This window comes from Mustela lutreola, chromosome 4, assembly GCF_030435805.1.
Source record: "Mustela lutreola isolate mMusLut2 chromosome 4, mMusLut2.pri, whole genome shotgun sequence".
Taxonomy (NCBI): Eukaryota; Metazoa; Chordata; class Mammalia; order Carnivora; family Mustelidae; genus Mustela; species Mustela lutreola.
Window position 1 is genome coordinate 28,213,470 of NC_081293.1, and position 15,319 is coordinate 28,228,788.

Genomic DNA, 15,319 nt, shown 5'->3' on the forward strand with positions numbered 1-15,319 from the left:
CCAATTTTTTGCTGTTAACAATAGGGTAGGAATTTTTTGGCACATCTCCTTGTATGTACAAATTATCTTTCAAAACCCTGCACAAATCTGTAGTTTTTTCAGCAATATATGTGAGTACTGGTTTCTCCATAAACCTCACCAGCAGTTGACCCTGAGACATGCTGATTTTTGCCATATGGAATGATGTTATATCTCTCTTTGATTTGCATTTCTTTGGTTATTAATGGGGTTGAGCATCAAGGGGGTTTTTTTGGTGGTTTGGTTTTATTCTTTGGCCATTTTGTACTTTGTCAACTGCCTATTCATATTCTTTCCTCACTTTTCTGTTGTGTTGTTTTGCCTTTTTTTACTGATTTATAGTAGTATTTTGTATATTCTGAATATTTTTATGCACACGTGTGTTCTGTATGTTTTTTTAAAAATTAGATATTGGGAAAAAGATGAATAAGAAGATGATATTCACCCGTAATTGTACCATGCAGATAAGAGTTTGTTGTATCTTTCCAGGCTCTTCTTAATCTAGAGGAGCATGTGTTTGTTTATAGGTATAAATAATGTTAAATTAAAGTGGGATTGTACCATAGCTGCTTTTTTCACTAACAGTATATATAAGCATCTTTTCAAGTCAAAAATATAGATTCACTACATTATCACTTTTAATGTTTTTTATTTAATCTGTGGCTTCCAGTTTTCACTGTTAGACACATGTTGCAATGACAAGCTTGTATATACATCTTTTTAAATCCTTTCCTTAAAATACATTCTTAAAAGTAGGATTGAGGAATCAAAGTGTATGCCCTGTTTGGAGGCTTTTTGGTAAATATTGACAAATGTGGCCTTTCAGAAAAATTTAACATCTTATTCTCTCATTGGCAGTGTTGGTGAGGTATAGTTTTCTACACATTTGATTTTATGATTGTACCCAGATAATTACAGATGCATGCTGACTCTCTTAATCCTTGGAGAGAAATTAATTTGGTATTTTGTATTAATTATTGAAGTTGAATGCCCTAGGATATTTAATGGCCATTTGTATTTCATTTGTGAATTGTTTCTTGTGTTTGTTCATTTTTTAATAATTTATCTTTTTCTCATTTAAGTAAACTGTTTTTAAATAAATATATAACTTATTTTTAATATGTTAATTACTACAACTCTAAGATGGATGGGAATTATTTTCTCCTAGTTTTTTCTTTACTACTTACTATCTTTTTCCTCCTGGCAGTAATGAAGTTTTAAACTTCTGTAGAAATTTTAGTATTTAGTATTTAGTATTGTGGTGTTTTGTAGTGTTGGCATGTTTTAAGCTACTTTCTTTTTTTTTTTTAAGCTACTTTCAAATTACAACATTTTTTCTCTGTTTTATTTATTTTAAAGAGAGAGTAAGAAAGAGCACATGGGCACAGCGGTGGATGGTGGGGGGAAGGAGAGAAAGAAACTTAAGCAGAGCATGCTGAGAGTGGAGCCCAGCCTGGGGCTTGATCTCATGACCCTGAGATCATGACCTGAGCCAAAACCAAGAGTTGGATGTTAAACTGACTGTGCCACCAAGGCACCCCTTTATAGTTGTGTTTTTTAGATTTGAATCTTTCATTCATCTGAAATCCATTTTGATGTCAGTTGTGAGATAGGGCTCTAATTCCCCATTTCCCCAACTTGGTAGTAACAAGAATTATAGAATAATTTATGTCCCCATCTCCCTTATTTGAAATGCCATTTCTAGTGTATGCTAAATCCCATTATATAGTATAGTTTTTTTGGACTTTGTTCATCTGTTTCCTATTCCTTCATTAGTTTTCGAGCCCTTAGTCTTTTCCCATCAAATCTTCTCTCTTATTTTTTCCTTCTTGTTAGTAAATGACCCCTCCTATCCTCTGACAAATCTAGATATATGGGAGGCATCTCTAACAACCCTCTCACCCTTAACATCTAATCAGACCCCATACCCTGCTGATTTTACCACTAAAATCCATGTAAAACTGTGTTCTTCTATTTTACTGCTATCTTCCTAAGCCAAGCTACCATCTCTTGCCTGGATTTCCAACAGTGGTCTCCTGCAACGTTGTCCCTGTTTGACGTTTACCTTTATCCACATCATTTTCTGCATAGCAATGAGGAGGATCTTTTAATTTAGTTATAATTTTATGTTGTTTTTATAGAAAGAATTACCAAATGAAAAAAGTATCACTTCATGTTTTTTAAACTGGTAGATCAAGATCTCCATTGTTTTGCTTGCTTTAGCTTTGCCATAAAAGTTTATTAGGAACTGGAATGCATTTTTAGAATTTCCAGTCTGTTTGTCGCCTTCCTTCTTTAACACATTACTATATGTTCATGATAATCAACTTTTTATTCATTTTTAAAATCTGGTAAGAGGTATTATCTTTCTAAAAATAGTAGCCTTTCATATTTCTGTGAGCTTATTCTTCCAGCTTAGTTTTCATTATTGATATTTTCAAGCTCTGTCAGGTTCCAAGTTTAAAATTGGGAACATAGTTTATGGCTTTACTTAATCATATCATATTTGTTTCTTTAGAATTTTTGACCAGGTGAGAAATTCATATCTCAAATTAAATTAATACTCATGGATTTACTAAGTTTTAATGCTATTAAATGTAGTCTTTTTTTGTACAATCATTGAGGATTGCAAATGATTCTTGGTAAATTTTAATTGTGTAACTACTGGTTTGCTGAGTTTGCTGTTTCTAATAAATTTTTTGGGTTAATTTCCTTGGATTTTTTGTTGTTGTATACGTGGTATAACCATTTAACATGAAATCTATCCTCTTAAATTTTTAGGTGCACAATGCATTAATATTGACTGTAGGTGCAGTGTTATACAATAGATCTTTTAGAGCTTATTTATCTTGCTTTTTGCAACTTTATGAATTTCCTTAGATTTTTTATTTATATAATTATACCAAAGTAAAAAATCTTGATTTTTTTTCCCCTCTACAACCATTTCCCAGTATCCAAATCACCTTCTTTAAATTCTTCACCTAATTCATAACTATCTGAAAGTTTCTTATTCATTATTTGCTTTTTGTTATCTGTTGTGTTTTCTCCCTTTAAAATTTTCAATTCCATGAGAGCATTCTTGCCATGTTCACTGCTGTATCCTTAGTGCCTAGAACAAACAGCGCTTGGCACAGAGGCACCCAGTTAATACTTGTTGAATAAACATTCTCTGTAATAATCAGTATTTTAATTTTGCTCTTTGTATTTATACTCCATTTTTCTTGAACAACTACTGTGTCAAATTTGAGTGGTGAAAGTATACATCTTTGATGTTTTTTCCCTATGTTATTAAAGAGAGTGACTATATGTTGGGTTTCCATTTAAAATATATGTTTATAAGCAGCAGTCACTTTGAAGTACATTCATTTTCCACTCCTGTGTGTGTGTATTTTGGCCATTGTTTTTGGATATGTTGTCATTTATTTATTTATTTATTTTGAAGATTTTATTTATTTGAAAGAGCATGACCAGGGGGCAGAGGCAGAGGGAGAAGCAAGCTCCCTGCTGAGAAGGGAGCCTGATGTGGGGCTCAGTCCCAGGACTCTGAGATCATGACCTGAGCTGAAGGCATCCCTTTAGCCACCCAGGCACCTTGTCATTTTATTTTTTGAATCTGTTATAATGTAACTTACATTATCTGTTACAGTAGGTATTTATTTTACACATACTTGGGAATTCCGAGATTCCCAAGATTAGCAAGCATGTAGTGTGTTCTTTAGCCTCATACAGCAAGATGTCTTCAGAAAACAGTCATGTTTTATGCTTTAAAAAAAATAAGACTAGAGGGGTCCCTGGGTGGCTCAGTCGTTAAGCATCTGCTGTTGGCTCAGGTCATGATCCCAGGGTCCTGGGATCCAGCCCTGCATCAGGCTCCTTGTTCAGTGGGGAGCCTGCTTCTCCCTCTCCCACTCCCCCTGCTTGTGTTCCCTTTCTCGCTGTGTCTTTCTCTGTCAAATAAATAAAATCTTTTAAAAATAAATAAAAAATAAGACTAGAAGGATGTATAGCTATTCTCTTAATTAAATGCAAAATGAGAGTGCTTCCTTCTGAATCATATTAATACATATTAGAAATCATCTGCATTTCTGATAGTCACATAGTCAAATCTGGAATCTCACAGATGCTGGTTATAAATTTTTATTTGTCTTCTAGCTATCTCCATGAGTTGTCCTTATGTCTTCACATGCTTCAATTTCAGCATATAATGAGTTTTTCACTACAGTCCCTAGCTGCTTATTCCATTTCACTACTTCTTGTATTTGGTTATGATAGTTCTCAAATTCTTCACAGATTTTACTCTTCTCTTTCATGTAGGAAAGTCTGTGTTGCTTGAAAGTCTTCTTTCAAAAGCCTTTTTAAAAGAAGGTTATGTGCTTGAGAAAGAACATGAGCAGGGAGGGAAAAACAAGACGAAACCAGAGAGGGAGACAAACCATAAGAGATTCTTAACCATTCTTAAACAAACTGAGGGTTGCTGAAGAGAAGGGGGCTGGAGGCTGGGGTAATTGCGTGATGTCACGAGCACTGTGTATTATATCAGACTAATGAATTGCTGAACTCTGCCTCTGAAACTAATAATATTCTTTATGTTAATTGAATTTAAATCAAAAGAAAGTTATGTGCTTAAAGGCTTTGTTGCTTAAAGGTTTAGCCAATGTTCAAAGAGAAATTAAAACTTTCTTCAGATCAGCAGTATTTTGTGTGTGTTTGCAGTATGGGGTAGGGGTGAGTATGTTTAACTAGTTAATCAGAAACTTAGAGAGTTGCCTGATGTTGAAACCTCAGCCTTCAAAAGGCTGCACTTCCCAAGTAAATAATCTTAATTAATGCCAAAGTGCAGGATGGTTAGGGAAACACAGTGTCTAGTAAAGGGTATCTACAGAGACAAGTAGACTTTGTTCTAAGTGAGATTGTAGGAAGAAAGAGCATAAGCTGCTAACTGGTATTTGTTTTCCTTCAACTTTGGACTCTTTATGTATAGTTGGTACTGAGTGATTGCAGGTTTAGGAAATAGTAAATACATTTGTTGTTCACTGTATTAAGTTGCATATACTGACCTGAACTTTGTTTGGTTTTATTTTTGTTTTTACTGTTTCCTCCTTCACAATTTAAATCTTGTAATTTTGCCTTCCTTCTGTTTCTTTGGTTTGCAGACTTGAAAAGGAAACGAAAGTATCCAGCTGAAGAGCTTTGTAGAGGTCTTTTAAGGGAGAACCTTTTCCCTAAAGGAGTTTGTTTCTGTAGTGGATAGAGTGATATCTCCCCTGACCCCCATAGGCAGGCATCTTTTAAAGAAACAGGAAGCCGTGTTATCTATGATTCTTGGTGTGATGGCATGAAGAATAGATTTTCTAGTGGAATCTCCACACATGTTAGTAGGCAGCTATGTCTTGATTGTTTTATTAGTTTCATTTGAGGAGTTTCATTTCATCTGTAGAAGATGCAGTTTGAAGATATATTTTTCAAATATACTGTGGCTTTTCACTTTTATTTTTTAGGCTGTGCGTGTTACAAAACCCAAAATCCCAGAAGCCATAAGAAGAAATTTTGAGTTAATGTGAGTAATATGCTTGGGATCCCAAAACATTTATTTAGGACTGCCTAATATTAATATACCAGTGTAGAGAAAACTTATATGAGATGTTACACTCTGGGGTGGGGTGTATATCTATTTCCCATACTTTAATTCTGATAATATTATCTATTCTTGTGTCTTAATTCACTAGAGTATTCTTAGTTTTTTCTTTATATATGAACATATTTCAGAAGCAGCATTAGTGGCTAAGGATGCAGTTTGCTCTAGAACTGTTGTTGAAAGCCTAAGGAGTTATAATTTGGACATGAATATCTTGAATTAAATTTGAATTTAGGAAAGAGTCCTAACTGCTAAGGTTGAAGAGAGTGCCCGTGTTGTGTCACTGTGTTACAATAGTAAGAATAGACACCTTATCATTACAAAGTTTGGTTTTCCATTACATGTGATTGTGTCTCTAAACATACACCTAGATCTTTACAATTTGCTTCTGGGAAGCTGTGCCTAAATTGACTACTGATAGTCTTCTCTTTTTTGGGTCCAGGGCTGAGTGGGAATAAGAAGTTATTTGCTTGATATGAAATTAATTTCTTAGTGTTCTGAATATTCGTGTTAGGGAAATACCTACTGTGGTTGAAATGGCAGTATTATTTTTGTATGATAGGTACTGAAAAGAAGAAACAAAAGTCTTTAGGAAATTTGGCTAGTATTTTAAGAGGAAAAATATGAAATGCTGGAATAGTAACTTTGCAAAAGTCAGGAATACAACTCTTTAAGTGTAGAGGGTTCAAGAAATAATTCTTCTTCCTAGGTGATTTACTGCTGAGTCCTTACTGTTCCCAAGTCTCTATCTTCTGTTATGTAGAATTTTATTTTCCCTTTTCATTAGTAGAAAAGGAACTCCCTCTTTTAAAGCTATAAAGCACTGACTGCCAGGCTGGATAGATCATGGATCCGATCCATTGGTATAAAAAAAAAAAAAAATTTTTTTTTTTTGATCTTTTAAAATTTATTTATTTGACAGAGAAAGAGAGCATGCGAGACAGAGCAAGCATGGGCAGGGGGAAGGGCAGAGAGAGAGGGAGAAGCAGACAGCAGACCCCCTGAGCAAAGATCTCTATGCAGGACTCAACTTGATCCCAGGTGGGACTCGATCTGAGGACCCTGGGATCACTACCTGAGCCAAAGGCAGACACTTAGCCACCTAGGCGCCCTAAAAAATTTTTTTGATTGAAAGCTCAGGATGTCTTAGGTTTTCAGTATGATAGCTTCTAGTGATGGAAACATGAAGACTATATGTTCTCTGCCCTCAGATAACTCCTAGTATCGAGAATGCCATTTTATGTGTTTACCAGTTTGGCAGGGGGAAAGGAGAGCTCTTTGGGGGGAAATTTTGGGGGGGAACTGTTGGAGTTACTTTTCAGATAAATCTGGATCTTTCCTAATTTTATAGACTATTACAATCCCACATTTAAAAGCCGCCTTGAGGTCTAACCGCCCACATAATATTAATCTTTTTTCTATACTTTTTCTGCTCTGTGGTCACCTGGGTCACCACTTGTACATGCTTAATGATGGGCCAGCCATTTCCATTATTAGAAAGCTCAGATTCTTAAAAAATTCTTCTTCATTGAGCCCCAGTTCACCACTTAATAACTAATACCTAATTATAAATAGGGTAGCTGCGTAAGCCTAAGGAGCTGCTGAAATCTAGCTCCATTCTATTTGTCAGCCTATGGACCTGAGGGACTGCATCTGCCCAGAGGGTGTTGCATTTTGCACATTGGCCCAGAAGTATTGTATGGGCTAGCTGGAGGCCTAACAACAGAGGAAGCATTTATATACTCTGGGTACTTGCAGATCACAGGCCTTTCCATGATACAATTAGAGGAAGAGGTCAGACTAAAATTCAAATGTATAAATTGATTCCCATATCTGGGTGACTTTGGGCAAATCATTTAACCTTTCAGCTTCAGATTTATTATAAGTAAAATGGGGTAACACCTCTCTAAGCACCTTAATGGATCAGAAAGTTCGTGTTGCAAATGGTTCTTTGACCCACTATAGAGTCAGATTTATTGGCTGTGACTGCACATCATTTCTAATTTTAATAATATTTTGATTCACAGGGAGGCTGAAAAGACAAAGCTTCTTATAGCTGCACAGAAACAAAAGGTTGTGGAGAAAGAAGCTGAGACAGAGAGGAAAAAGGCTGTTATAGGTACTTGGATTTCTTTCTGAAATGAATGTCTTAAGTCCATGTTTTATGAGTTTGTCCTGTTCTTTGTCATTCTGACACTGGATATTGATAGGATCAAATAAGATTGCATCATACATAGTGGAGACTTCTAGAAACTCCTTTTTGTATATTCAGATGTCCTGCAGCTTTTAAAACTAGATGGTGTCAGTACTTAATGAAGTGCTTTGGCTCTCTACCATGTCTTTGGCTGCTATTGCTTTTTTGAGGACAAAAAAAGTGGGTAGGGTTTTTGGGCAACACTAGCCTCTGTGGAGTAGAGTTTTGTTCCTATAGTTTAAGAATAGGAAAGTTTTTTGGCCAAAGCTCAGGATTATAATATGTATCCTTGCTCTTGACAAGCACTGAGTTTTATGTGGATGGGTAGATGTTGTCCTATTCAACAGAAGGGCAGGATTGCTTACAGCTTATTTTGAATCACAGTGAAACTTCTCTACCTCCAGGATACTATATATTGGACTGCCCTCTTAGACTCTCAGTTGTTTGTTCTTTGGGATACTGGAAGTTTAAGAAGCATTTCTTTAACGATTTCAAGTATGCAGGAATGCACAGAGACTAGTAAAATGAAGGCTTAATATTTGCCACATCCTTTCAGATCATATTTTTTTTAAGAATAAATTTATCATTTTGAAACCTCCTATGTACCCTTACCTGGTCCTATTTCTTGACTTCCCTTCTCTAATTAGGTTTTATTTTAAAATTTTTTATACAGATCTTTCTGTCCATATTTTTATACTATAAATATATAACAATATCTGTAAGTATATAACAATAAACAACTCATAGAATTGTCTTAAACCATAAAAATATCAAACTCTTTTATTTCACAACTTGCCTTTATTTTACCAACATTGTTTGAGTTTTATTCATATTGATATGTGTAGATGTAGTTAATTTTTAACTGCTGTGCATTCATTCTGAGAGTGAACCTCAGTTCATTCTAGCATTACTGTTGAAGAGTTAGGTAGTTAGTAGTTTTTCCTTATGAACAGTGCTGCAGTAGCCATATCTTTTTGTGCACACATTCAGAGTTTTCTGTGGGAGTGCTACTCAACATGCATGTAGTGTCGGTCAGTGCCCTGTTTCACCAGCTTTTTGTTTCTGATCCATAATGAGGTGACTTCAGAATTGAGAATGAGTGCTTAGAAGTTCTTACAGTATTGCACATTTTATGTCTGTTGAGTCTAATAATAAAAAACTGGAGCCTGTGTTTTTGTTTTTAATAGTTTTCCTAATAATTAATTTTTATTCTAATTAATAAAATACTGCTTCCCAACAGACTGAAATACAAATAAGGGGGGAGGTTGCTTTCCCATAGGTAGTTTGAGAAGCATTGCTCTGGAATACATGTCTCAAAGTAGAATTGCTGGGTCACAGAGTACATACATCTTCAAATTTATAACATTCAGTCTTGCCAGATTGCTCTGTGAAGTGATTCTACCATTTTACCTTCTTTTCAGCAGGGTTTGAATTCCCCATTTATTCCTTTGTTTGCCTTATTGAATTCCCATTTCTGCATATCCTCCTCAATTCTTAGAGTCATTAAACCTTTTAAAATTTATGTCAGTGTGATGGTGGAAAACATTTCATATAATCTCAGTTTGTATTTCTCCGATTACTAGGAAAGTTGAATATTGTTTATTGGTCATTCAGGTTTCTCTTTTTTTGTATGTGAGCTGTCTGTTAAACTGTTAGCCCATTGTCTGTTTAGTTTTTTTGAGCTGATTTGTAGTTCCTTATATCTTCTGGATATTAATCCTTCCCCAGATCTATGCATTGCAAATATCTTCTCTCACTTTGTGGCCTGTCTTTGAACTTTATGATGTCTTTGACATTCTTATATATTTAAATTTCATGTACTCATATTCATCAGACTTTTCCATTCTGATTTGTGCTTTTCCCATGCCCAAAGTAATAGTTTTATTCTAAAAGTTATACAGTTTTGCATTTTGTATTTAGATATTGAATCCATCTGGAATTTATAAATTTATAGTATAATTTTATAAATTATATTGGGGTTTAGTTTGAAATTGGAATTCAGTTTATATTTTCCATGTAGCAAGCTAATTATTTTAGACAATTGAAAAGTTCATTATTTCCTCTATTTATTTCTAATGCCATATCTGTCTTATAACAAGATACTGTATATAATTTGTTCTGTTGCTAGGGTCTGTTTTGTTTTAATTTCTTGCTCTGTCCTTCTCCAGAATTACCTTGTTTCACTTACTGTCACTTTTTATGTTAAGTCTTGCTATCTGGGAGAGCAAGTTTCTCCTTAATTATTCCTTTTAACGATTCCTAACTATTCCTAAAATTGTCTGGGACAATCAGAGGCTTTTTATTCCTCCATATAAATTTTAGAACCACCTCAAGTTCTGTAAAATGCTGTGCTGAGATTTTGATTAGAATTACATTACCTGTACATGTCAATATGAGAGGATTACAATATTTATGATACTGAATCTTATAAATCTGTTTACATATCTCCATTTATGAGAAAGGTCTTTCAAAAAGGTGTTATAATTTTCTTCTTAAATTTCTGGTGCTTTCTTTCTTAGAGTTTTATTCTTGTTTATTTTTCAAGTTTTTTACTATTAGAAATAGGTTGTTGGTTTTTTTTTTTTAGATTTTACTCATTTATTCCAGAGGAGGATAAAGTGAGAAAGTGTACATGCAAATGCAGAGCAAGGGGCAGAGAGGGAGGAAGAGGGACAGGCAGATCTCCAAACAGAGTTCAACCCCAGGACCCTGAGATCAGGAGATCACGAGATCATGACCTGAGCCAAGCTGAGTCAAAACCAAGAGTGAAATGCTCAACTGACTGAGCTACCCAGGTGTACGAAATAGGCTCTTTTTTGAAGGTACATTTTCTAACAGGTTTTTGCTTTTGTGGAGGTACGCTGTTAATTTTTTTTTAATAGGCTCTTTTTTGAAGGTACATTTTCTAACAGGTTTTTGCTTTTGTGGAGGTACGCTGTTAATTTTTTTTATTTGTTTAGCAGTCTTGCTGAAAATCTCTTCAGTTTCCCATGTGAGCAGTCAGATTATCTTCAGGACAGTTCTGATTTTTTCTTTGTAGTCCCACATCTTTGTATTCTTCTTAACTTACTGGTTTAAGCTATGATTTACAGTGCAGTGTTGAAAAGAAGGATGGCGACAAGTAGTCTTGTCTTGTTCCTAACTTTAAATATTCCCAGTGATGTTTGCTCTAAATAATTTTTATTGGGTTAATGAAGTTTCTTCCTGTTTCTTGCTTGCTGAGAGTTTTTATCATGAATGGCTATTAAATCTTTGAGAAATTTTTCTGTATCTGTTGAGAGGACCATATAACTTTTCTTTTTGAAGCTGTTAGTGTGGTGAATTATATTAATATATTCTCTGTTACTGAATTATTTTGCCTTCCTGGGACAGACCCACTTGATCATGATATAGGAGAGTCACCCAATACACTTCTCTTTATGTCTTGCTGATAATATCTTTAAATTTTTTACTTTTATTCATTTTCATTTTTACTTGTATTTCATAAATTTCAGCTTACTGTCAGTTTTTTCATGGCTACACTAGCCTCAAAATGAGTTAGAGAGCATTTCTTCTTTTTCTGTGTTACGGAACATTTTATATAAAATATGTTATCTCTTTGTAGGTTTGGTGGAACTCACTTGTAAAAACCATCTTGGTCTCTTGGGGTTTGTGCTTTTTTTTGTATGCTTGTTTGTTTTTTGTTGTAGCATTTAGCCTGCCAGTTTAATTTCTGTACTAACTATAGGTCAGTTTCAGGTATTTGTTTAAGTTTGGTCAATATATTTTTCTAGCAAATTGTCATCTGAAACTTCAGATTTGGGAGCATAAATTTGCAGAATTTTCTTTTATTCTTTTTTAAAGATTTTATTTATTTATTCGACAGAGAGAGATCACAGGTAGATAGAGAGGCAGGCAGAGAGAGAGAGGGAAGCAGGCTCCCTGCTGAGCAGAGAGGCCGATGCGGGACTCGATCCCAGGACCCTGAGATCATGACCTGAGCCGAAGGCAGCGGCTTAACCCACTGAGCCACCCAGGCGCCCCTTGCAGAATTTTCTACTGATTTTTAAAACCCTCTACCAAATATGAATGCCCCCTTTTCATTCCTAGTATTATTTTGTGCCTTCTCTTTTCCTGGATCAGATTTGCCAGAGTTCTGTTATAATTCATTCTTCTTTTCACAAAGCTGCATTTTTATTTCATTGATGCTATTATCACTTACTTTTTTATTAAATTATTTATGCTTACTTTATTATTCTCTCCTTTCTTTTTGGACTTTTCTCATTGGTTCTTTTCTGACTTCTTGAGTTACTTAAATTCTTTAGTTTTCAGTCTTTTCTGATGGAAACATGTATGATAAATTTTCTTCTAAGTTCTGCCTTAGGTACATCTCACAGGTTTTGAAATGTAGTTTATTGGTGTTCAGTTTTAGTTTTTATAAAAACATTTCCATTATGATTTCTCCTTTCATTTATGAAGTATTAAAAGTATTTTTTCAGTTTTTTATTGGATGGGTTTTCAGGAGGCTACCACTTTACCATTGATTTCTAATATTGCATGATAGTCAATATTATGCAATTTCTAATATTGCATGATAGTCAGAAAATATGATCCGTTATTTGGATTCTGAAATATTTTTTGAAATTTGCTTTGTGGCCTGTCAATACATGGTACTTTTTTGGTAAATGTTCTGTGTGTGCTTGAGAACATTGAATGTGTTTTCTTTATTTGTTGAATACAGTGTTCTCTATATCTATCCATTAGGGTCAGGCTTATGAATTGTGTTGTTTACATCTTCTGTATTCTAATTTTTGCCTTCTTGAACTGTCAGTTACTGAGGGAGGTATGTTAAAATTAAAGTCTCCCACTATGACTGTGGATTTGTTGACTTATAATTTTTTTTCTTTATATATTTTAGGGCTATATCATTAAGAGATTCAGGATTGTTACATCTCCATGGAGAATTGGTCCTATTATGTAATAACCCTCATTATTCCAGCCTTTTTGGCTTAAGATCTATTTTGTCTAATATTAAAGCTATGCCAGATTTCTCTTGGTTAGATATTTTCTTGATGTATCTTTTCCCATCCTTTTACTTTCAACTTTTCTGTGTCATTATGTTTTAGGTGTGTCTCTTGTAAACAGCATATAGCTGGATTTTGTTATCTTATCCAATGTGAGACTCTGTCTTTTAACTGGTGAGTTTAGTCTTTTTATATTTATTGTAGTTACTGCTATATTTGGATTTGTTTTGTATCATTTAATTTTGTGCTATTTACCACGCATATTTTTTCCTCTGCTGCTTTTTTCTCTCTTTTCTGATAGGTATTGAATTGATTGGATTTTCTTTATTCTTTTCTTCCTTTTACTTGATTAGTAGATTTGTATTCTGTTTCTAGAATGTATAACTGGTCATACCTGTAAAATGTTAATAAGCATAACTGATTTGACAGAGTCTAAAGCTAATCATCCTTTCTGTCCTCTTAAATAAAACTAGAATGCCTTAATTCTTACCACTGTTTCCAGTTTTACGTATTGTTGGCTCATATTCTGGTTTTATGTTCTTTTTATTCCCCCATTAACTATTATCATTATCATCTATTCTTAACAGTAAATATCTATTTTGATTTATAGGTGTTACTTAACTTTTCCCTCTCCATTGTTTTTGACAATTCATTCTTTTTTCTGCTAGTTTGTTGTTGTTATTTGTTTTTTTCAGTGAAGGCTAAGGAGTAGTTACTTAATCATTCTTCTTTGGTCTGAAATGGTTTTGTTTCCTTCTTAAATGGTAATCTAGCCTGTAGTTCTAAGCCTAATGAAACTTACTTTTCTTTGTCACTGTGGCAGTAGTATTTCATTTTTGTTTGGGTTCCTCTTCTTTTTACTTTTACCATTTTTCTCTATGCCTTTGGGTGTTTCGATTTCACTGTGATGTGTCTAGAGAAAGTGTACTTATCACTGGGCTGGTGGATAGAGTTATAGTTATAGATAGCCTCTCTGGAGTTGAAGCCCTCTTGTGGTCTCGATTTTATAAAGGAGCCCCATTTCTAACATCTCAAGGCCTCATCTCCTGACCCTGCATGAGCAATAGTCCAATAGTCCCTCTCCCTCACTTGTCTAATAACCACCACCAAGGCCACCACTCTACTGGCTCTCAGCTCTCCCTTTGTTTATGTTTCTTGAGGATCTCTCCTCCTTTCTTGTGATCTTAACCATGCATTTAAAAAAAACAAAATTGTTATATTTTGTCTAGGACTTAAAAGTGTTGTTACCTAAAGGGTTTTCTAAGCCTACTCCACCATTTTTCTAGAACTGTTAAGTCTGCTCATGCTCTTTACTGGTTTATCTCTGCATGTGAGAGAGCAGTGTTAGATGGGATAACCGCAACAGTTTCTCTATGTTGAGACACCATTCTCTGGGTCCTAGCTGTAGGCTCCAGATGCCTTACCTGTTAATTCAAGTTTTATCTTGAGTTTCGGCTTATAAGTATGTTTCTAGTCCAGTTGAACATTGTGGTCTGTTTGGAGGGTGGTGTGATATAGGTTGATTTTAAGCTAATGAGGAGATAGGGAAGTATGTGCTGGAGTTGTTGCTAAAGGACACTGGATCTTCTGGAAATAGGAAGCCACTTGGAAATTTTTTTCCTGCTATGCACTTCCCCCAAGGGCCAGAGATAAGATGTGTTAAAATACTAACCCTCTGGCTGAAAAGGAGAATTGAGAATTATTCTTCAAGAATTGCAGTGATTGAATTGAAAGTGTATTTAGAATCTTTCCTCCCTGGTCCTGGATCCTTTGGTTAGGCCTCTAGTTTACTTGAGGGTGTTTGGTTTTTTCCTGCTGCAGCTAACTTGTTCATCCCCAACACTTATTTTCACAGAGTCAGAAAAATTAGCCTGCTTTCTCTTTCATGTTCAGCATAAGTCAGAATTATACTTCTCTGATATTATTTTCATTTTGTCATTTCCCTGATTGTGACTTAACCATCAATCAATTGATCCTGAGTATATTAAAATTCTTTAGCCCATTGCTGAAGATGGGAGTTTTATCTAGCCTTCTTTCTATTCTAATTATTTGTTGTCTTCCCTTGTCGGCTGCCTCCATAATCACCTTTTCATTGTGATTTCATTCATTCTTCTTGTCTTTATGCCTTCTGCCATGATCTCCTAGGTCATGTCTATTATTTTCTTTAGGAATTCTTCCAGAAGGCCTTTCTTGGTTTAACTTACTTTCCTTGTTCTTTCTTTCTCCTGCCATTTTATAAGATTGTTCTGTGTTGCATTGCATTTTTGTTGCTCTTTTTTGTTCTGAGTACTTTCATGAAGTATCATTTTTCCCATTAGCTTGTGGACTGTTGCTGTGTATACCATGAAGGAATGAAACCTTTTGTACTCCCCTTTCCCACAAAACTAGCTCTGTCAACAGAACAGTGAAATAGGAAATAAATTCCTTTTTTTCTGTTGAGTAGTTTATAGTCTGGGGGGATAAAACTTA

At 34.7% G+C, this 15,319-nt stretch overlaps 1 protein-coding gene across 1 annotated transcript in view; it reads left to right on the plus strand.

Moving 5' to 3' along the window:
- Positions 1–15,319, plus strand: part of ERLIN1 (ER lipid raft associated 1) — a 39,816-nt gene that overhangs the window by 18,728 nt on the left and 5,769 nt on the right. Inside the window, exons 8-9 of the mRNA XM_059169216.1 lie at positions 5,517–5,575; positions 7,681–7,772. Coding sequence (XP_059025199.1) covers positions 5,517–5,575; positions 7,681–7,772 — 151 coding nt within the window. The remainder of the gene's footprint in view (positions 1–5,516; positions 5,576–7,680; positions 7,773–15,319) is intronic.